We start from the raw sequence: 23,760 nt of genomic DNA, 5'->3' as shown, positions 1-23,760 counted from the left end.
GCTGCTGTTTTAAAATGAGTTGGATTAGACCTGGCTTTTCCAGTTGCATTTTTTGGATACCTAGGAGGTCCAAAGTATCCATGTAAGTAAGGGTCACTTTTTATTCATAGTAATGCAAAAATACTATGTTATTAGCGCAAAATATAAGCTTTAGGTTTGGATATTTGCATTAGAAATGTTTTATATATTGCTTTAAAAGGCTGAAAGCTTTGCTCAGTTTTTCTCAAGGGTTTGTATATGTAATCATACTAATTATCTCATTAGGCTGTGGAAGGTCTCCTTTCATGGGAATGCAGAAGTTTTTGAAGAGATCATTCTTAATTGGGAAGGTGGGAATCTGTGGATTTTGTTCATTCAATGAGATAGCGAGAAGGGCCACAGCAGGAACACACTTGAACAGATGCAGGAATCTGACATAGCAGTTCTGTGCGGAGTTGTTCTTACTTGAAACTGTAATCACAGACATTGTTTAGGAAGAAAAGCAAGGCAAACTAGATGTGGCTGGTAACTGTTGGCAGGAGACAAATACTTGGAACTCATGTGAGCTCTTTGTCACCACCATAGCTTTAAAATCACTACTCACTCAGTTGTTTTGGTCTAGGTACACTTCTGATTATTCCCTCACCCAGCTCTTTCCGATGGCATGGCTTAAAAAAAAAAAAGTTATGATCCACTTCCTGGAACTGAATCAGGATGAGTTTGGTACTATCAGGTGATAGTTTAACTGGAAAAATAAGCAAGAAAAAAAAACTTCCAGTAAAGGAAACTATTACAGGTGCCTACAGCAACAACCTCCCAACCAGTATGTACAGCACTTCCAGTCATCTGAGAAAAGCTTTCACATGCAGGTGATCTTGTGACATTGTGTCTAAGGATCTAAGTGTTATAAGCATTTGATGCATTGCATTTGTCTGTGTTGGGTATTTTTGAAACCGGTGATGTTCTAAATTGCTTGCCATGGTGTAAATCAAGAGAAGCACCATGAAAGGAACTGGATTTATAATACAAAGTTGATGTCAAAGCCAGTTATACTGGTAACATTTAATAGCCACAATTAATCAAATTAGTTCCAGGCAGTAGCAAATGTAAGTTTAAAATAGCCATTGTTAATTAAATTGTAGAGAAAAAGAGACAACTTATGTAACAGTATTCCTTCTTGTTTGTTCAGAATCATGTATGAAATGCTATAAATGGAAAAACATTGCTCAATCCATATAAGAAATCTGAAGTATTTTATGGTCTGTTTCATAGTATGATGAGAGATATTTGGCCTGCAGATGCAGTTGAATTTCACAATGTTTTAATTTCATTCACCAGTGAAGCTATAGGGCTGACACTTAAAATGAAAAGAAGTGGACGGGAATCGTAGCATTTTTCAGGTGCATGTTTCCAAACTGCTGATTTGTAGCTGGTGTTCTAACTCAGATTATAAAATCATAGATTATAGTGCCAGAGAGGGTCATCATGTAATCTTGTCCAAGGACCAAGGACGCAGTATTCTAGTAGCAGTTATACCACTGCCAAAAGGAGAGGTAATAGAATCTCTCTACTCCTACTTGATAGTCCCATTTATGCGTGCAGGGTTCGTATTAGGCATATCAGATGGTACTGAAACTGTGTTCAGACACCTCAACATGCTTCCCAGCATAGATATCTCCCATCTGAAGTATTACCTACCTTTTTGTTTCTAATCTATTTATTCCAGACCTGCTCATGACAAATTATACATTCACTGCTCTTACCAATTGCCTAAGGATCAGACTGCTGCATGCTACTGGTACACCACTGAAATGACAGTTGTCAGCTGTAGATCTCAATAATGAATTCCTATTTTTTCTGCATTGCATTGATTATCATTGCTAGCTACAAGACTGTGAGAACTGATCACTGTCAAAAGCTTACTGGCTTCATGTTCATCCTCCAGTTATAGTTTGAAACTATGAGGTTTTAAAGCATTTTATATGTGCACTGGTAATTTCGCATATCAGTCTGGTGTAATTGAGTTATGTTTGGGCATTATGGAGAGCACTGAGCAATTGAAGAATGTGCTAATTTGTGGAAAACAACAGAACATCTAAAACCACTTCTCCTATATATGCAGAAAGCAATCTCTTGTGTGCTACCTGGCTGGCAAGAGTGGGTGGAAACACTGAGCATCAGGACACATTTCCTATGCAGCAGTGTCTCATAAGGCCAGCTGAGAGGAAAGAGTTCCTGCTGCATGTACTGAACAGCCTCACTTCTGCTCTGAATAGAAATTCTGTTTCTACCTTGGGGTATTTCAGCTGCAGAGACCAGAAGAGAAGATTTAAAACAGAGCAAAATATCCTTAACTGTGGCTGAGCACTTTGGAGGGTAGATTTGTTTCTTCATCTTTTTAGTAAGTTGTACTAACAAGAAGACTCTGTTCTGCCAACCTGTTTGTAATAATACCCTGAATGATAGTATTTGTATAAGCATACAGTTAATGTTGGTAAAACGGAGTAGCTTCTCAATTAGTGTATCGATGCAGTGCATGTATTCACATACTGTAGATTAGTAATCAAAGTATGGCACTTCAGTGCAAGAATCCTGTATCTCAAACAAATCAGCACATAAAAAGCTTGAGAAGGTATTTTCTTTTTCAATAATGTACTTTGAAAAAAAAAAGTTTGGATGTTTTATAAGGCGGCTTAATTTCCTTTAGCTTCTTCTGGTACTGAGACAACATGTAACTTTATGCTTTTATTAGAAGTCTGAACGTGTAGATTAAAATCTTACAGAAAAGTGCACTTTTATTGTAGTCCAACTTAAACATACTGTAAAAATAATGTAAAAAACCAAACCAACAACCAAGCCCTACCATATAGGATTACTCTGCTCTGAAAATAACATCTAGTATGTTTCCTGCTGTTTAACTCTTAAACAACGTGTTTCAACGGTTTCTGTGAACTTCAAGTCTGTTTTCCTACCTGGAATGACAGGTGTTTTAGGTTTTTTAATTTAAAAAAAACATTTCTAGTGGTCTGCTGGATCTTCTACAGAAGAAAGGGGCTATAGCATGAAGCACTGCAAGGTAATAAAGCATTCCCTAGGCAAAATATATTAAAATTGTAATTAATGCTGTTAATAAAGCCTCAGCTTCTAGAGCTTTCAGAGTTAATAAAAAATGATGTTAAGCAAGGTAGGTAGGCTATGAATGACTTTAATTGAAGTTATTTTTCTTAGGTGCCCAATTTAAATGTGAAGAACTTTAACATGCACCAATCACTGTTAGAAACACATGTTTATCCACTGTGAAACTGTAATATAACTGATGTGAAGAGCAACAGCCATGGCTGCACAGTCAAAGAAGTGTTGCTGTATGTAGGCGGTGCTCCAAAGGAAGGATTTTTGTGTACTTTCTGGAGATGAAGTTCCTAAATGATATTTATGTCTTTTTATTACTATGAGAGATCTATCCTGGTTTTCGTATGCTTAATACTTTGTAGTTCTCAAGTCCCACTTCATTGCTGTAGTTTGCTGTAATTGATAGCCCTAATCTCCTGCACCTTGTAGGTTTCCTGCTTTTGGAACAGTTTTAATAGAATTACTAGAGATTAAAATGGCTTAACAGAGGGGACGCAAATGCTCCTGAACATCTTGAGAATACTGCAGGAGCAGTAAGGAAGTTTTCAGGTTGAAGTGGATGCTAATGTTCAAGACACTGTTGTAATCCCAGTTGTAATCTTAGCCGTTTGGAACTTCAGCAGATCCCCTAATGGTTCCTTCTTGGGAACAGAACTTCCCACAGCAGAGCAGTTTAATGGGAATGCCCAGGAATTTTGGAATTGGATGTGAATTGTTACTTGTGGTTGTACCATCATTTCACAACACAGACATTGCCAAAGTGGCAGTGGTGATGAACCTGTCACAAGTCATTGTCTTAATGTTCTCTTTGTTAGAGAAGTTTTTGAAGAACCATAAAAGAAGATAGATGCCACTGTAATAAAAACATTCAAGGAAAAGGGAGCTTATGTGGTTGCAGTGTACCAGATGGTTCTCTGTACCTTCAATCATGTAATCTTCAGATTAAGCCCATACAAGCTTTTAGGTTCCCTTTATACTTTGTTAGCAAAGGAAATATAGACCCTATACTGACTCTCAGAACTCAAATACAAATAGAAAAAGAGTTGATATCTTTCATATCTGAGCTATTAGACTGCAAATATGCTGTTAGGAAAATCTGTGAAACTGAATGTTGGAAATGCCTGAGATGACCAAATAATAGATAAATTATCTCATCTGGCCATTAGTATGCTTTACAAGCTTTGTTGTATCTGTTGGGCAGTTTGATCCTCTGCTACCACCTTAATTTGTGAAAATGTGATTGAGCAGTAAAAACATACTCAGACACTTGTTTAGGTAATGTAGGCCAACATGAGCAGTACACAGAACCGGTTCCAGAGCTGTCAACACTAGCTTTAAATTAGGGTAGTGCTGTTTTATAAGATCTGTCACTGAATTCTTGATTTATGTTATCTGTCCAGAGGGACTGAAAGCGGATTCAGAGAATTTGGTAATTCAAGAGTATATCATCTGCTGTTTCTGTGTTTCAGCACTTTTTTTATGTACACCAGCTTTCATAGCTGATTGATTAATGTCCCTTTAAGAGTTTGCTAAAGAAAGAGACAGCATTTGTCTGGATATCAGTTGTTCAGGAAAATTTCCAAGTGCATAAACTGTCTTTCATAAACATTCTCATACTAGTGTATCCTAGCTTTTAAAATTTCAGGATACAAGAAAACACTTAACTATAGTTTAGGAGTGCTGTTGTTTCAGATTGTGAGTCCTCAAGCCTGATTTCTTCTGTTCATTTTCATGTTGATTAGGAAAAGCAGAATATAACTATAATACTAGTGACTTCAAGTATTCTTGAAGGAGCCTGGTTCCTTATTTTCTCAGGAAATGTGAAGGATTTTTTTTGTATTAGAGATCAAATTGGTGTTAAGTCATGGAGTTCATTAGTCTTTAAAGTTTTCCACCTTGCCATTTTCTATAGACGAGCAGAAAAGGAAAGCTGATTTTCTGAGCTACTAGCCTCTTTTTCAAGCCTGATACTGCTATAATAAAATAAGCCAGTGTTTCAATTATTGCAATCCATCCAGTCTTAGATCCCTTAAATATGTAAAGGAGTCTTCTGCATGATTTATTAGCCTTCTAGATAATTTAGTACCTTTAACTGGATCCCAGTTCCTACAACTTGCTTTGTATATCTAGGAGGCAAGTTAAATACGTAGGGCAGTTCTGCTTTCTTCAGGATTCTCTGGATGAGTTAACTCTACATTAGCAAGTCACTTGGGTGTCCTTCTCAGCCCAAAGATGAGCTACACAGGAGTTTCTGAAATCAAATGGAATATGTGCCTGCACCAGTTACAGTTCCTATTCAGCTCTTTCTTAGCAGGTTATCTGTTAAGCTTCGTTATTGAGCTCATATCTTCCAAAACACGAGTGTTACTTTTGTCATATTTAAAGGCATATTTTTTTAATGTTTTCCTCCATTCCACTGCTTTAAAAAAACCTATTTTTTCTTCATAATCTGTAGCTTTTATTTTTCTAATGCTGTGTTTGAGCATATAGCCATGTTTTGAAAGGAACAGCTGTTGCTGTTTTCCTGTATATTATATGCAAATGAGTAAATGAAGAGTAAATGAAACTCTGGAAGAACTTGTGTTTTAATATTTATAAATGACTATCCTTTCTCAGTTTTTATATAACAACTCCACTCATTTAGCCAGCACTCTTCATTATTTTCAAGTTGCCAGTGACACTTTTCCATCCTGTAGATGCCCTTATTCCAAACGCTTCTACAACATTCGGAACCTCACATCGAACCCCTGAAGAGTTGTAATTATTTGGGAAAATGGAAGGCCTGTAGTATCAGAACAAGCAAGTAATCAGGAGAAGTTGTATCGTGACAGAGCAGCAACAAACATTAAGCCTGTTGAGGAAGCTGGACCTTTAGTTTTTAAACTGTACTGTTCCTGTTCAAATCAACTCATGACTTTGATTCACTCATCTCTTCTAAGATTGTGCTGTCTCCTCGTTCTCTTTTACAGCAGTTTGCAAAATGGTTTCTTAAGGGAAATGCCACCTCCTATTCTGGTAGATGGTTGTATTGTGTATGAATTATAGCAGACTCTGTAATGTGGTGTTAACTGGGAATATCATGCCTTGACAGGGAGATTCTACAAAGCTGTAAAGACTACACATGCTCCGAACTTGATACAGACCTTCTGTCTTTAACACTTAGAGAAGTATTAGCTGTTTGGAGATGGGCAGGCAGGAAGGGTTTCCATTCAAAAGGAAATACCGGTGTTGTAGGCTTAAACCCAAATAAATGACTGTGCATGGATGTTCAAAAAGGGTGGGCTTGTGTAGGCATGTCTGAGATGGGACTCTGGGTGGTAGTTCAATGCAGAAAGCTTCAGTTCTTTGCTGACTTCTATCACCACTCCCTCGTTTGCTCTTGCTCTGCCCTAGTCGTGCCTTGAGTCTGTGGTATCATTCTGCTTTGTAATTCTGCATGGTTCTGCTGAAACCCTTCAGTCCCTAATTGTGCTGTCTGAGCCTTTTTTGCAATGCTACAGCATCTCAAGAAACTTTAAGGAGGAGAAAGCAATGACCTAAGACATGAATGTGTAAATGAAAAAAAGAAGAACTTACCAAATTTTCTGTTGAGAGTTTAGTGTGGTGGTTTAAGACCATTAATCTTCAGGTGTTTCTTTCTGTTGCAGGGTGGGAATAACGCAGGCCATACTGTTGTTGTTGATGGGAAAGAATATGATTTTCACCTGTTTCCAAGTGGCATTATTAATCCAAAGGCAATTTCTTTTATTGGTAAGATAATTTTGGAACTTATTTAATAAAACAGCATTGCATGGTTGCTAGCTGCAACTATATTTTATACTTGCAAGCAAATTGAAACATAGGCAACTGTCAGTCGGATTTGCTTTAGCTTCATCTCTTTGACTTTTATTTCACTTCTGCTTTAGCGTGAAGAGTTATTCTATTTTCAGTGGCAGTGTAGTTACTACTAGAAAACAAAGTAGGACCCTACTCTTACCATCATGTTGTTCTTTCTTATACTTGATGGTACAAGTTTGGATCCCATCTTCTAATTGCACACTCCTTTTATGCTTTCAGAAATATGTGCGCTATTCTTTGAGGACACAAAACTCAGTACTTATTAAATAAATAATATAATTTATTTCTAGCATCTCTTTGCTGACTTTCCAGAAATAGCCCACAGGATACTTTTGCTTGGAAGGTTATTGTCCAGTCTCCGTTTTGTTCACAGTAACAGCTGTTTGAGTTGATGTTGTATTTCACTGTAAAGATATTTGATGCAGATCACATCATATAAAAGTTTGTGTTGCTTACTGGACATTAAACTCATATTTAAGCAATTAGCAAATTTAAGCCTTTTATTCGTCCAAGTTTTTGTTCCATTTGATAATTTCCAAGTGGATGGTTGAAATATATGAAACATTTTTTTTTCTCTTCTAAATATGATGTATTGTCTTATTTTCTGATTTACTCTCTTTACTTAGGTTATGCTAAATTTAGGCTGAGACAGACTCCTGCAGATATTTCTTATGTCCCCAAGAAGGAAGCAGCAGCTGTTTCCAGCCCACTACATTACTAATCCTCCACATCTCATCAGTAATGCTCCGTATTGCTTGCAGATACTATATTGTATCAAAAGCAGGAAGAAGGCATTGCTAATGTATTACAGCATATTTTGGGCTGAGTTTACAATGAAAATATACTGTCACGTAGAGTTGTGAGTGTTTTAAGGCCATGGACGACTTTCAGCTTTTACAATGAACAATTGTGGCCGAAGTTGTGGTGCAAAGTCCACCACAAAGACAAGAATCTGCTTACCTCAGCTGGCTCTGGAGCAGGCATTCACATCTTAAACAAGCAAGCTCTGTTTTTTCTGATTTTAGCAGGCTTCTAGCTGCTTACCCAAAGTGGGGATTTATGCAAACAGCTCTTAAGGTCACTTTGTGAGAACTGTAAGAAACCTAGACTTCCTTTTAAATAAAATTCAGACAGCAAGTATTTACCTGCCTTGCATCCTAAAAATTAGTATTTTATTTCTTGCTTTAAAATAAATCATTTATGTTCCCAAAGGTAATGGAGTGGTTATACATTTACCAGGCCTGTTTGAAGAAGCTGAAAAGAATGAAAAGAAAGGTTTGTATCAAGTAATTTTTAACTTTCTTTATATTGGTAGTCAGATTGAGGGTTTTTTTAAGCCTTTGTTTATGACCATAAATATTGAGTGCAATAATGTTCTGGATTTTAAGTAGTGAGGAAAAGGGTATTTAAAATGTTGAATTGTGTTGTAGTCTTCAGACTGATTTTTAAAAGAAATCTTTCATGAACTTTCTGGATTTTTTATGGCACTTGATACCACATTAGATAGAAAATAAAATCCTTAAATGGGTGGCAGAGTTTAATCGGACCTTAAACTGAGATGATTTAACCTAGAGCTTCTGTGGTCCCATTTTGTGCCAGAGTATAAACTCAGCTGATTTTGCTTCAGATGAGGCCTTGGACCAGATGCCCTTCTAAAGTCCCATACATCTTAAACTGTTCTATAATTATATAAATAAAAATTTTCTATTTTCTGAGTTTAAGTTAATGGATTTATCATACAGTGAATTAGACAAGAATCTTTTCTTAAAGATGTGTGTAAGTGTGTGTAATCCGCAGCATTATTGCCTTAAGAAGTAGTGAGTATCTTTGTCCAGACCAAAACGAGAAATCAGAAAAAGTAAAAAAATTGTGAAAAGCTTGTTAATGAAAATTTTGCTGATATGTCAGTTTTCACTTAGGTTTTATCCATTTTGTCTACATTCATCTTAACAAGAAGCTATATAAAGTAGAAAACATAGAAAAACTAAAAGCAAATCTCAAAGTTTGACCAGTGAGCACAACTGAAATTCTGCTTTTCTTTATATCTTCTGACAGGTTTAAAAGATTGGGAGAAAAGACTGATTATATCAGATAGAGCACATCTAGGTAAGTGATGAAGGGAAAAAAAAGTCACAAGTGATTGCATGGTGATAAACTGCACTATTACACACAGAGCAGTCATGTATTTAATCTAATACGGCTTCTTTATATGTTGTGTATTGGAAGCACAATAATAGTATTTGTATCCACTAGAGAGTGACATTTCACATGTTTTCACCGTTTTTAAGGAATACTTGCTTCATTTTCTCATGAGGAGGCCTGTGCACTATCAAAGAAAACAAAGGCACTTAGTCTTGAAATTATAGATGTCTGTGATTTAAAGAATAATGTTTTTTCTCCTTTGGTCTCCCACAATGTCTGCTTAATTTTCCTTTGCAGTGTTTGACTTTCACCAGGCAGTAGATGGGCTCCAGGAAGTGCAACGTCAAGCACAAGAAGGAAAAAAGTAACTATTTTCAGCACCTTAATTTTATTAATCATTTTGCAAACTTGAAAAATAGGTGTAATTTTGGTAAACAGAAATGCAACTTACCTCTGAAGAGCCTTGCTGATGTTATTAATTCTGTGGCTCTTCTGCTCCCGCTTATGTTAGCGAACAAATATTACTGACAAGACAGGGTATGAATTCTTATATATTTCCACTTTCTGGTTCTCTGCAGTATATAGAGACATCTTTTAATTCCTACCAAATCCTCAAAACTCATTTTCATTAAAATGATGTTTCCAATCCAGTTTGGTATCAGCCTGCTAATGCTCTTTGAATCAGGCCTGAGGTGTTGGCGCAATAAGCATGTGGGTATGGGAAACAGTTTCATTTTTTAACTCATCAGGGTTAAGGCTGCAGCAACAGTTTGTTGGAATAAGAGGTGATTATGAATAATGCCAAAACAGTAGGAAACCGGTCTGATCACTCACAGGACTGGTTGTTGTTTACAACTATAGACTGTGCTGCAACTGTGAAGATGACATTTTTTTCCTATTGTTTGTGATAAGGAGTGTAGTAGTACTGCAGCATAGTACCATAACCATTATTACTGTATAACATATATATATATACACACACACAATTTCAGCTAAGCTTGTCTCAGCCAGACTCAAGACTTAATGTTTTACTGCATACCATGAAAACCAGCAATATTTATGCAAATTCACTGGAGCATGAAATTTCCTATATATTTATTATTACAGAACTTTAGCTTTTTTTTTCGTATCTCAGATCCTTCTGCCCAGTATATAGTACATTGAAGAGCTTTAACGAAATTACTTTGCATAAAGCATATTTTTGCATATATTTATACATATTTGGGGGGTTCTTTTTAATTAGTATTGGCACAACGAAGAAAGGGATTGGACCAGCATATTCTTCCAAGGCTGCACGAACAGGCCTTCGAATCTGTGACCTCCTTTCTGACTTTGATGAATTCTCTTCAAGGTACACCTATTTTCATTTCTAAATATGTTAGTGTGTTACATTTTGGCTGATAGATCTGCTTTTAAGGAGAGGTCTTTAAATACGTCTGAATTTTGTATACAAATTATCTAGAATGCAAAGAAAACTGGAAAGAATGTTTCCTGTATTTCACAGTTTGTCATTATTTAAAATGTAATTTTATACATTGGGAAATGCACTGGTTGAGGTATCAAAGTTTGGGGTACTTTCTGCCTATGGCTGTCGGTATATACTATGTATATACTATAGATATATACTGACCTGAGTTCTTGCAAAGGTTCTATGAACAGTAACTCAGAATGTTCCTCATAGATACGATTTCAATATTTTACAGATTTAAAAATCTGGCACAACAATACAAGTCAATGTTTCCTACCTTGGAAATAGACATAGAAGGGCAATTGAAAAAGTTAAAGGTAAGGATTTAACACTTGTGATGTTTGTTCAGTTTCAGGGAAAGTATAGAATAAAATGGTAATATTTATTTTAGTCAAAAAAGTAAAAATCAAGTTTAGTAGAACCTACTGCTTATAAATTTTTCATTTAAGTAATTTAATATCATCATTATTATAAAACCTTTTAATAAGCGGTGGCTATGCTTTGTAATAGGATGTTCTCTTATTGGGGGCATTAAAATAAATTTTTGTGAATTATTTAGGTTCTTGAAGCTGGCATTTCAGGGTTATCTGAATATTTGAAAAGTGAATGCAGTGTTGCTTGCTTCCAGCCGTTGTTTGGGGAAACTGATGTTTCTACTCACATTTGCAGGGATATGCTGAAAAAATAAGACCTATGGTTCGAGATGGTGTGTATTTTATGTATGAAGCTCTTCATGGCTCCCCAAAGAAGATTCTTGTTGAAGGAGCCAATGCAGCATTACTTGATATTGACTTTGGTAAGTTGCATTCTAAACTCCATTTAATTCCTTGGAGATTAGTTTTATTTTCATTAGGTTTGGTTTGATTTGTGTTTATATCAGCTTTGCAAACAGCAGGAAAATAGAGAAACACAATAGTCTTTCCTTTAATAGGAACAGATCTCCCAAAAGTAAAGCACAGTAAGGGAGAGATTGTGTCATTAACAGGATTAAGTGCTTAGGGCTTAAGTATTCATTTTTACTTAAGTTTTTTCCAGTGGAGTTGAAATCTCACTCCAGATGTTCTTGACTTTTATTTCTAAATGGGTATGCACGTTGTGATACATTCCAGGCTGAGAGAATTCCTCTCCAGTGGAGGGAGGATTAAACTGATACAGATAATCTGTAAGTGTAGCTTCTTCAGTTGATCTCTGCTCTGCTCTCTTACCAATAGTCCAGTTAAACCACTTACGTATCCATGAAGGTGAAATGAAGAACAAGAGATGCTCCAATACAGTGTCACAGTGCAGAGATCACGAACAACCTCTTAAGACTTAGAAAATTTGCTGCAGATACTCAAAGCTACTTGTGTAGAGCACTGGGAATGCCAGACTGTGACCTTTACACCAAGTTCTTCGGGGATGTTGGGGGAAATACTTCCTTGGATAACATAGGACAGTCAAAGAAAAAGCTTCACACAGCAGCAGCATCCTATAATAGATCCAGTGCCTAATGGAAGTAGTATTGAGATGCTTTTACATTTCTCCCTTGTGGGCAATCCTCAGTGAAAGTTGCAAAGGATGGTTGCTGAAAAGCTTGCATGTTGTAACAGATTGTACCTACTTGATACTCCCTTAAGTACAGCTTTTTCTTATTTGTCTGTTTGATTCTTGCTCATTAATAATATGCTTTTATACAAATGGCCAGGATAAGTCAACTATTTGGAAAAAATCCTTCATTTTCAGGGGTTTCTGTGGAGCTTTAGTAACGTAAATACGTATTGTTCACTACAGGAAGAAGCAATTTGGGGAAGAGCAGCTTAGTTGTTTTTCTTAAAAGCAAAATGGGGACATATAGTAACAAGAGTTCGCCCTGCTGTTTTGGCTGGGTTTTATGTTTAGTTTTAAAGCCAAACGTACAGGTGAAAACTTCCTTTCAACTTAAAACGGAAAATCAGTCTTGCCTTTCTTACCAGTGCTGAAATGTGGTTGTGCTGTTGTGTTTTTCTAACAGGCACGTATCCTTTCGTGACTTCATCGAACTGCACCATAGGCGGTGTATGCACCGGGCTTGGTGTTCCTCCCCAGCATGTCGGTGATGTGTACGGTGTGGTGAAGGCGTACACTACTCGGGTGGGAATTGGAGCTTTCCCCACTGAGCAGATTAATGTAGGTTTAAAGTTACCAAATGCAGTACATACAGTTGCCAAAAAATAGGGTCAATGGAATGGAGTAAGGGTATAGCAACAATAAATAAGCTCTGTGATGATAATGCACTTGCAAAAAGAGGGAAATTACATTGTAAACTTAAGGTATTTTTCTTGAGAAGAGAGAAACACAAATGTGTTGATGTTATATTGCAGTGACCCTACTTTTGTTGTAATAATGTTAAAACAGATTTCATCATTTTATTTGACGTTTAATGCATTTCTGTGGTGATAGTTGTAGACTGGAACTGTCAGTGCATCAGAAGAAAGCTTAACTTACAAGATGCAACTTCTGTGTTTAACAGCCTGTGTTCTGTGAGATTTATAGAACAAATGTGTGTGCATCAGCCAGTCATGCACAAATTTATCAAAATCTCTCCCCTTCTTTTTATTGATTCTTTTAAACTGTCTGTTGTATTTTCATTATCAAGAAACTAGAAAGCTCAGGGTATTGATTATGAACTGTGCACACAGCAATCTCTAGGTCAGTGATCTGAATCTAAGGATTTCGTCACCTAAATCTTTTCTCTAATGGCTCAAATGAATTGATGATATCCTTTAGTTTTATGAATCATGAGCGTAAAGTTTCTTTCTTCTCCATTTTTAACACATTGTAAATGCTGACAGCCTGAAGGGAACAGTTGGCAGTCTCATACTGTGGTGGAACCTAGAGGCCCTAGACATGGTCAAGGAATCTGTTGACCCTGATAGATACTGTACAAGTGTTCGTCTTTTCCCGGGCATTTACGGTCTTGCCCTCAAAACCAGTGTATGCCAAAAGACTAGGTGAAGAAAGCAAACACAGACTAAATTGAAAACAGGGCTGAACTGTCAAGGAAATCTTCCTGTCAAATGAAGAAGGAAGAAAAGTGTCTCCTTAGAACTTGAAATAGTCATATTAAATAAGTGTTTTGGAAAAGCTAATGATTGAAATACAAAAATCCTTTGCATATTCTCCAGCTTTGCCCCATCCTAATAAGAATTAATTTTTCCTGAAAGAAAGCCTTGGAATTGAGCAACTGTGTTGCTTGCTGTCTATCTGTATCTGTTTAGATTTTGTTTTCCTGATGTATTTCAATGAAATGCAATCAGCATTCTTTCTGTCTTCTTTTAGGAAATTGGAGATCTTTTGCAGTCCCGTGGCCACGAATGGGGGGTAACTACAGGCAGAAAGAGACGCTGTGGCTGGTTAGATCTTGTCAGTTTGAAACATGCTCATATGATCAACGGATTCACTGCGTAAGCATCACAGATTTTGAGCTACATTTGGAAGTGATAATTTTGTGCTTCGCAGAATAAATATGTAGGTAACATTAATATAAGTCCAGTAAAGTGTTACATTTTAAGCAATAAAATAATTCACAATGGGCAACTGAGATTTGTCTTAATACTAATAATCTAATTGCTTTGACATTTTTTTTTTCAAATCAAACATAAGTGATTTTTTTGATATATGTTTTCATTTTGCTTACATCAAATGGCAGTGATAGATTGGATCTATATATCTTGTTTTGTAACAGTTTGCTCTGGTGTTCTTAGTCCAGTGCTTTCCTAGTGTCTTACACTGTGATCTAAAAGCTGCTGGTTTTTGGATGTGGTCTCTAGTGGATCACACTTGGAGGACCAAATGTGCATCATTCAGAACCACTCCTGTTTAAGTGAAATGAGGCAGATGACAGTAAGTGTATGGCAGCTGGCATAGCTCTCATTCCACTCCTGACTGGTTAATTTATTTGCCAAGGTGAAGTCTAATATTGTATTATAAATGCTACTTTTAATGGGCTGAGTTTTATTTTCGCTGGGACCGAGTGAATTACTTGTTTGGTAAATTACTTCATAATTCAAAATGAACATTAAATTCACTTTTTTAAGGAAAAGTGGCTATTTAAAGAACTGTTCAAGAGCATAATGCTGTCAAGCCATCTTCTGTCAGATGCTAAAATGCTAGGAACTATCTCAAGCCATTAATTTATAACTAACTACCAATCCATATTTTCAGAACAAGTTGCAAAAGTTTTATTACAGTTTTGTTCTGATGAAGTGTGGCCTTGCCTGTGCATTCAGGCAAACTTGTTCATATATGCAAAAACGTAACCCTGGGCATTTTAATATCTTATAAACTGAGACTTGACTAAGTATTGTTTATGCTTCTAGTTTTATAAAGGAACAATAATCTTTGTTCATTAACTTATCAAAAGGGGATTGGGTTTGTTTACTTTCCTTGCATTTATATTTTTCTTTTACTTATGCAGCTCTAGTTTATGTGGAAACAATATTAGGAAGGTGTTATGGTTCATTCCATTTCAGTTTTATACCATTAGAGCACTTCCATCAACAAAGCTAGGTCATCTCTGGTAAACTGACAGTTAAAAAACATGAGGAGACAAAAAAAATCAAAAAAGTTGAAAAACTGGCTCTATACTGTTCACTTTTGAAAAGTCTTTTCATTTAATTGTTGCATTCATTGTATAATTACTGAGCATATATAGCATAAAAATTTAAATACTTAGATACATTTTAACCAAGCAATGTCTGGCTTATTGTTTCTAAAGAATTTGTCTGGTTTTAAAATGCAGTTTTATTTTGATCAGTGAATACTACAATATCTTCTTGGGGTTCCAGTTGTGTTCCAGAGCGTTCACTCACAAGATGAAAAAGATTCATTAAACTGACAACCCTGATAACACAGCCCCAGCACTGAAAGTCAGGCTGGGAGCCTTCCTGCTAAACTGCATACATGATTTTAGTGGCCAGATTATGTTTGTGAAGTCAAAGTGTAATTTAGTAAATAAGTCTGTCTTATGGTTATTGTGTATCAATAGCAATAACAGAAATAATCATTAGTAGTGACATAAATTGGTGTGTCACCATACACATCCAAACCAAGTCCAGTAAGTGCCACATAGTCAGCTCGTGTTTTCATGTGCTGACCTGAACGCTGGGCACCTATATGAGCAGCCAAGCGTTTGGAAATGAGTCTTAGTAACTCAGTCATGTGTTCATCCCAGAGGCATGAATTCAGTTAACAGCTTTTACAAGTTAATATATTTGTGTGTTTCTGCTTGCTGGGTTGCCTGAGCTGGATTTGTAAATACAAAATTAGAAAGAAAAAAAGACAGGTAGAAAGTGTAGAAGAGTAGATTCATTATGTGTGTAACTTTAACAGATGTTTTTCTTTACAGTTTGGCATTAACAAAACTGGATATTCTTGATGTCCTTGATGAGATTAAAATTGGTGTTGCTTACAAATTGGGTGGAAAAAGAATTCCATATTTTCCAGGTATATTGTTAAATATCTATGTTCATTTTTTTCTGCCTGTTAAGTCATACCTGGTGGGAGAGGCTGCTTTTTAAAGTCGGGCTTGATTTCTTTTTCACTAGACCTTCTGTACAAATTGGCAGAACTGTAGTATGGGTATAAAGGCATTTTCTATTCACATGGCATCTCTGCTTGTGGTGAGTAGTTGAGAGCAAATGAAATCCTGTGATATGCTTCTGCCTTGTCCTATTAGATTTATTTTTTTTTATTCACTGGGGACCTGAAAGTCTGCAAGGCTCAAGGCGGTGACTGTGTGGTATTGGCAATAATGTTTAATGAAGTAAAGTAAAACTGAAAGCAGTGCTTAAACCGTGTGAACATGAGGCTGGTAGAAGCAGAATAAAGCTTCTTTTGGGATAGCATCATATACCTGTGATTAACAGCAACAACATTGTGTAATAAAAATAGATATTGCTTCTCTATATGACTGATCTTAAAATTTTTAAGATGTAATAATATGTAATATTCTTACATTAGTGATGGTTTCAAGATACCTGTGAAGTCTGTGCCAAGATGAGGGGCTTGTTCTGTTGAGACAAGGGATTTCTGGAGGTGTGGGGAGGGCTGGCAGCTCTTGTATCGGTGCGGAAAAGCCTATGGACATCTAAGTTTTAGCAAGCCTGAATTAACCCTGTTATGTAAAGATAAAAACATCTGAGACAGTAGTGCCCAGTCTACAGGAGGTTCTCTATTATGTGCAAATCTGAACCAAAAAGTGGAACCACTGTAAACGTCAAAGATTTTGTTTTCTCAAAAATAATACAGTTCTTAGAAGAGGGAACTGGATTCCTGGATCCTCATCAATCAGTTATCTTCTTACATAACAGAACTTAATCTAAATTAAGAATGAATGAAAGAGTGAACCAGTAGAACTACTGTTTTCTTTCATATATCAGATTTTAAATGTTATCAAAAGACTTCATCAGTCAAGGACTATAGGTGATTTCTTTTAAGGTGGAGCAGCCAAAATCAACTGTGATAAAAATTATTCTCCCACAGCTAATCAGGAGATACTACAGAAGATCGAAGTAGAGTATGAAACAATGCCTGGGTGGAAGACTGACACAACTGGTGCACGAAAATGGGAGGATCTCCCACCCAAGGCACAGAATTACATCCGATGCGTGGAGAACCATCTCGGCGTGCCAGGTAAATATTTCTGTATATGTACATGTGAGGACGCCACAGCAGACTGGAACAGTAGCGTAAAGGTGCTTAATTTGTTAGTCGGGAAGTGGCTTGGTTTGCATGGGAGGCAACAGAAGGACAGGTTGCCAAGATGCAGCAAAGGACGCTGCTCTGCAGGCAGGTCTGCAGTGTTGCAGAGAGCTCTAGGCTGCTGCTGACAAGGATTTAACCAGAGAAAAGATAGATGTGTATTGTTCTTGGCAAGCTGCTACCTTCAGTGAAAAGTCTAAGATCTCTGCACCATGCTTCAGTGCACAGTTAGTCAAATGTCTTCCCTTTATTAATTTCTTCCTTTCACTTTATTTCTTGCACTGCATCCCTGCTTGAATGTAGATAGAGCCCCTTCTTCTTCCCTAGAAGTGTTGCATAATGGATACAAAATCATGTATCCCAATTCTGTCACTTTGTGAAAATGAGAATCTCTGCCTTTGGAGACTGGTCATGTAAAGCCATCCAGTTTTTTGAAAATCTAATTGCTAGAACTGTAGAGGTGCCAAGAGCAAGATACGGCATGAATGGTGGGATTTGGAAGGGAATTTCCATGGTAGCAAACTTAGAAAGCTATCACATGTGCTTTTGTTTTCCATAAAGCATTTCAAAGGTCACATGTGGAGAGTGTGAGCCAGTTGCAAGTGTGGCAATTCTAGTATTGTTTGTGGATTAGGAAGTGTCTGATAGCAGAACCTGAAATTTAGTGAATGGCCTGTGTGGTCATGGACACAGATGCTAGTGGTGGGATACGTAAATAAAGTTCCCCTTGTTTTATTTCTGAGGCTCTCAATGTGAAAGCAGCGTGCCTTGGTGCATGTGATGGCTAAAGGAGACCTACCTGCGGTTGTTTCTGTAGTATCCATGGACAGTGAAAATTATGGTACAATATTTGGGGTGGCTGCACACATTGGGTAATGTTTTTAATTGCAGCCTTGCATTTAACAATACTGTAGCACGTGTGCTTCACTGGCTCTTGGTCTATGTCAAGAAATCTTTGCAGGCTGGCAGAGCTCTTGCTCTGTCTCCGCAGGGATTGAGCTGGATAGATATCCTATCGTGCAAGGCAGTGACAGTTAAACCCGCAACAAAAACGTGTGACCTTCTGTTAGGCCTTCACTTGCAGTGCTTTGTGTTTATGTAATTATTTCATGCTTTCAGACTTTGGAATATTGTGCTTGTGTTCAGGTAATGCAGTAGAAATAAAGATTTCTGACAGAAAAACATCCGAGCATTGTGTTTCAGCACAAAGTTGGCCAACTTGTAGTGTGTAGTGAAGTGTAATAAAAGTCGAAAATTATTCCAATTCATTGTTTATAAAATTTACTCTCAGTAATTGATCTAATAGATGTTTTTTTCCCTCCTTAGTTAAATGGGTTGGAGTTGGAAAATCAAGAGAGTCAATGATCCAGCTGTTTTAAACAAGTGAAGAACTTCAGTGATGAGAAGCACAGTTTAGTATTCATCTGTTCCTTACTGCTTCCTTTTAAAATGGAGATGCTATTCAAAACCAACATGTTCTTCTATAGGGATTTAATAGAAGCAAAACATATATTCTGAATTTTAAGATTTTATTTATTGTTAAGTTCTCAGTAAGTTCAGTGTAAAATATATTTGGTGGCCATCATGAAAAAATAAAAGTATTCTTAACAAAGTGAAGATATTTTTTTAAATTTGAACCATGTTACTATTTAAAAGTATTTTGCATCCATATAGAGTTATTTCTTCTTGCTGAAACCAATATTAAGCCTTTACCAGTAGTTACTGGATGGCTTTGGAATTGTGAAGCTTGGATTTGTTTCTTCCACTTCAAATGTTAAAGTATCCATGTATCTGGGTTGGCAGTAATAAGACAGATATCAGCTGCTTTCTATAATCCAAATTGGTTGGATTATACAGATTTTCAGTTTCTAAAATACAGTAGAGTTGCTAGGTAAATTTAACTGTGACAAGTAAACACAATTATGTATCATTTTTATACAGTTATTTTTTATAGCCCACTAAAATGAATGGAGAGCAGCTAAAGTATTTTTATCACAGAACCTGTTTCAGTAACTGAGATAACATCTATAGAGGGGCCAAACTGAAGAAAGTTGACCTGTCTAATAATTCTTCCAAATATCCTGTGTGCTAACAGACAGTCCCTCTGGAGGCTGTCAGACACGCAGTCTGTATTTTATACAGTAGAGGAGGAGTGAGTGAAGGTGGAAGGAGGAGAGCCCTCAGCATACAGAACATGGGGAGAGTGGAGCTGAGAAGAGCATGAGTTCATTTCTCAATGAACCTGAGACATTTTTTCCTGTTAATGCAGGGATTGCAATTTCCAAAGTTTCACTGTGGTTGTCTGTTGAGGAACTTGGGACTTGCAGCTCTGTAAGGCACACTTGCTTCCACAGCTCCTAGGTTTCCAAGAATAAATCAATGCATGACTTAATGACGACTGCTGCAGTATTTACACCCCTCACACGTTTTGACCTTCCTCAGCAAAATGTAATGCGTATTTATAGAAGGGGACAACATGTGGCGGCCAGGCTTGGGATATGCATGGAGATATCCTGGAATTTTCAAGAATACACTTGGATTTCTTTGTGTGTCTCTGATATATGGTGGTTACACATCAAGAGCTCTCAAAAAGGCCTACCTCTTGTAGAGGAAAAAGAATACGCAAGAAACTAAGTTATTCTGTAACTGGAATTTTGCAAGTAAATGTTCTTTTCTATATATGTCTCAGAGCTATAACAATATTTTTGTGTCATTCCCAGGGGCTGTGGAAATGGCATCACAACCTCAGTAATGCCATTATGTAATGTATGAAAATACAGGTTTTCTGAGATGGGTAACTCCAAGGATACAAATCAATTACATTCTTTGCATCAGAGATAGGGAAAAAGAAAAACCTGTCTGGAGTATCTTGTGTCATATTTACCCACTTTGTCTTTTCTCACCTAATATTAAATTACAGTAGTGTTCAAACCTATTTTTGTCAAGAAGCAATTAGAAAAGTACCAGTACAAGCACATAGCAAGCACTAAATTTAACCTTACAGATGTTAGGTTCTGCTTCTAGAGCAGAATTCTTGTACCCTCTAGCTGCAGTGTTGTCTCTGCATATCCCAGTTTGCCAGACTGCAGCTTTATGCCACAAGCAAATACCCTTTATCTCTTAATAAAAAAGTGCCCAAAGCTGTGAATCCTTAATTCAGCTACAGCTCCTTTGTCCATCTTTGACAAGTGGTTTAATCTCCCTGCTACTGTTTTTGCAGTCTGTAAAATGGCAATTAGGAATACGTGCTCACTTTTACGCTGTTTTGTGGAGGTCCCTGGGTGGAGCCCTGCAGTCCTTGCTCTCACATTGATGAGGAAGCTCTCCCTGTAGTACTTACGGGTGTCCTGATGAAAAAGCAATAAGATTTCTGGCCTTATTTAATAGTTTGCAAAACAATTCTGAAGGGTGCTGGCTAAGTGCTAATTATTACAAGCACTGTCAAATGTTCCTAATTTATATGAGGTAACTTAAGCCTAAAGATGCTTGGTGGTACAGTAGTTAAGTTTTGTTTTCGCATGGCTTAACCTTGTGACATTTGCCTACTGGATGATCTAGACCTGTCCCTATTCTTGGCCCCATCTTCATCCGTGCATTTGTACTAGGGGTTTGCCACTATATTTAAGCCTTGGTTAATTTATAGGCCAAGCCTACAATGACTAACGAGCCACTCAGTGTGCTGAATAACTGGATTAAATTATCAACTCTAAATAAAGTATTTGGTATATTGGAAAAAATAGAATTTAGAGCCTAATTTTCACAGGATTACTTTCTCTTGTTCAGCTGATCTTTTATTTTCCATTAAGTAATTTCTCCATTAAGTCTCAGTTAGAACCACATTGCCTGTCTTTCCATTCAAGGATTTATCAGCAAACCCAGTGATACTGGCAGTGGGCACGATGTAACAGGCAATTATCCCATAACTTACTCTGCTACTGTAAAAATAACATGCATTTCATTTCATAGCATGGATTATTTAAATGTAAGTTCTGCTCCTATTGAATTTCATATGTTGTCACTGAGTTAAATGTGAATAAGTTCAGACTTTTATCAAAAATCTATAATCTATTAAGTAACACAATGCTTAGTAACATTTTAATGTAAATTTGCTTTTATTTTGGCTGTTTCCCATGTGTATTATTTTATATTATTTGGAATTTAATTTAAAAACAATCACTGTGGTGAATTTAATTTCTTCCTCCCTGGCCAAATGCAATAGTAATGAGTAAAGCTGGTTGATGCATCATACTGTTAGTTATCTGGATGGAAGAGTAAGAGTAGACATCTACCAAAATGGCATAATTTGTGGTAAAGAGTATTGTTTTTGAAGTAGCAATTACTGATTCACTCATTGCACATTAATGTATTTGACACACTTTCTCACAGTTACCCGTACGATGTGGCCTTCAGACAGGTGTGTGCTTCCTAACACATGCAGGAGAGGATTTTGAAGCTTTTGTAATTTTTTATCTGGCTGTATATGGTCTTATAGTTCTGGAATAATGCACTTTATAAAAGGAGAGAAGATTAAGCATTTCCATTGTAGTGTGCAAACTATACTTACACCTTATGCAGATTTTTTCAGATGAATTTTGGATCCACACCTGTTTATTTGTCTGAAAGACATATTAAAACCAATTTAAAGTAACAGCGCTTGGTCCCTCTTTCTTTCTTTCGTTTTTTAGCACAATGTATGTCATACAAAAACCCAGTTTTAAAAATAAATAGCAGCATTAGTGGGTGAATTAATATTTTCTTTCAGTCTGCAAGATCTCAGTGTTTGGCCTTTTTTTTTTTTTTAACATGTTCTATAAAATTTCTCACACTTTCCCATTTACAAACTGAGCAGGGATGTACCTTTACCCCCAGGACTTATGGTTCATCATCTTTAGTGAGCTTACCTGACTGAATGATGGTTTTATGAAGAGAAAGAAATATTGATGTAAAAATGTCCTTGCCATACTAGCAGGCTCAGAGCAACTGATGTCACCTTCATGTAGCTCTTTATCAACGGTATTGTGCTGAAAAGGAAATGTAAGTTCTGGCTCAGATAAATAATTATCGCCTCTAAAATGTGAATGGGCTTCAGACAAGTACTGTTAGGGCTTTCAGAAGCATTTATAGAAACCACATTTTCATGTGTTCTAGAGGGGGCCTGGAACAGCAGGTGAGTAATCTGTCCAGTAAATTATAACAGGTTAATAGACAATGCAGGGCAATGTCTGAGAGCTGTATGAGAACTTCTCTGCTAGTTAGCCGGGCCCCTACCCTCTTCCAGCAATGCTTCACATGGGGTCAAGCTCTAGCCCACTCCTCCCTTGTGGAAGTAGCCCAGCTTCCTTTACAGCAATGTTTCATCAGAGAGACAGTTTCAAGTGTTGGATGTTTGCTTTTCCAAATGTGAGCTGACTAGGTGTCAGGCAGGAAAGAGAATCCAGGGCCAACCACCTTCTCTTTAGAAGTCATCCCTGTTTGTGGTATAGCCACGGTATCAAGGGAATAGCCTGTGGATTAGTGGGCTACTAATTTAAGTGGGTTTGTTAGTGCTGGTTTCGTGCCTTTATTAGATTCATGCTACCAATGAAAAAGAGGATGCCGGAGGCACAGAGCCTGCTTCACTGTCTGTACTGCATGGGATTCGTGGTGTGTGCAAACAGCTGTTGTACAGCCTGTTCAGGGGGGTGGGAAAATGGGTTCTTCTTTTCCCAAATCAGGTCCATAAAGGAGCTTTGGTAAGGAGCACCTTTTACTTTCAAAGGGGCCTGGCTGAACCCTCATATATTGCTCAAATTTAAAATAAAATATTATCCGTGTAGATGTCAGCTGTAGAGGGAGGCATTAAAGACGTCAGCTCTAAATAAGGATTTCAAGATTTTGCCTTTTCAAGATTTTGTCTTATAACCTCTTGCATGCTTAAAGGAAATCTGTTGTTCTAAAATACCTTCGTATGTTATTAATATCTATACATTTCTGGAGTAGAGACAGTGCATTAAGTATTTGCCCACCAGCCCTATGAGACTATAAGAAAAAAATACACAAAAAAAAGCAGGAAAGAAGGTCTTCTGTAAGTGCCTACTACCTATAGCTTTGTTTAATGTAGAAAATTTTGGCCAGCAGCTGCATGTTTCAATGGCTGGAAACAGTACAGATGTTAGCACTGTCTACAAAAATATCTTTGGCAAGATATTTTGTCTTTGTCAGGAAAAAAATAACACTCATAATTTAATATTTTCACAGACTTTGGATAATGTCCCCTTCCTTTGACAGGCGTTACCTTTTAGAAGTTGAGTGCATGCACCAGAGTTTACATTATAGGCCTGTAAATAGAGCCTCAGACAACAGTGTTGGGTTTCAGGAGATACCTTTACAGTGCTTGGTAAGCGGCAGAGCATCCAAACAGTCTGAGTTGTTGCTGAAATCCTTAAAATACTCTGGGCAGAAGCACTGGAGATGTGTTTCTTAAGGACTGCAGAAGTTGTGAAGCT

The 23,760-nt window shown here is 37.0% G+C and overlaps 1 protein-coding gene across 1 annotated transcript in view; it reads left to right on the top strand.

Moving 5' to 3' along the window:
* ADSS1 (adenylosuccinate synthase 1) overlaps positions 1–21,923 on the top strand; it is a 29,130-nt gene extending 7,207 nt beyond the window's left edge. The window contains exons 2-13 of the mRNA XM_069858947.1: positions 6,756–6,858; positions 8,158–8,220; positions 9,001–9,051; positions 9,385–9,451; positions 10,331–10,438; positions 10,791–10,872; positions 11,225–11,351; positions 12,546–12,700; positions 13,853–13,977; positions 15,921–16,018; positions 17,057–17,206; positions 18,602–21,923. Coding sequence (XP_069715048.1) covers positions 6,756–6,858; positions 8,158–8,220; positions 9,001–9,051; positions 9,385–9,451; positions 10,331–10,438; positions 10,791–10,872; positions 11,225–11,351; positions 12,546–12,700; positions 13,853–13,977; positions 15,921–16,018; positions 17,057–17,206; positions 18,602–18,654 — 1,182 coding nt within the window. The 3' untranslated portion in view covers positions 18,655–21,923. The remainder of the gene's footprint in view (positions 1–6,755; positions 6,859–8,157; positions 8,221–9,000; positions 9,052–9,384; positions 9,452–10,330; positions 10,439–10,790; positions 10,873–11,224; positions 11,352–12,545; positions 12,701–13,852; positions 13,978–15,920; positions 16,019–17,056; positions 17,207–18,601) is intronic.
* The last annotated feature ends 1,837 nt before the right edge of the window (positions 21,924–23,760 follow it).

Source organism: Phaenicophaeus curvirostris, chromosome 5 (assembly GCF_032191515.1).
Source record: "Phaenicophaeus curvirostris isolate KB17595 chromosome 5, BPBGC_Pcur_1.0, whole genome shotgun sequence".
NCBI lineage: Eukaryota > Metazoa > Chordata > Aves > Cuculiformes > Cuculidae > Phaenicophaeus > Phaenicophaeus curvirostris.
This window is presented reverse-complemented; position numbering and strand designations above follow the sequence as displayed.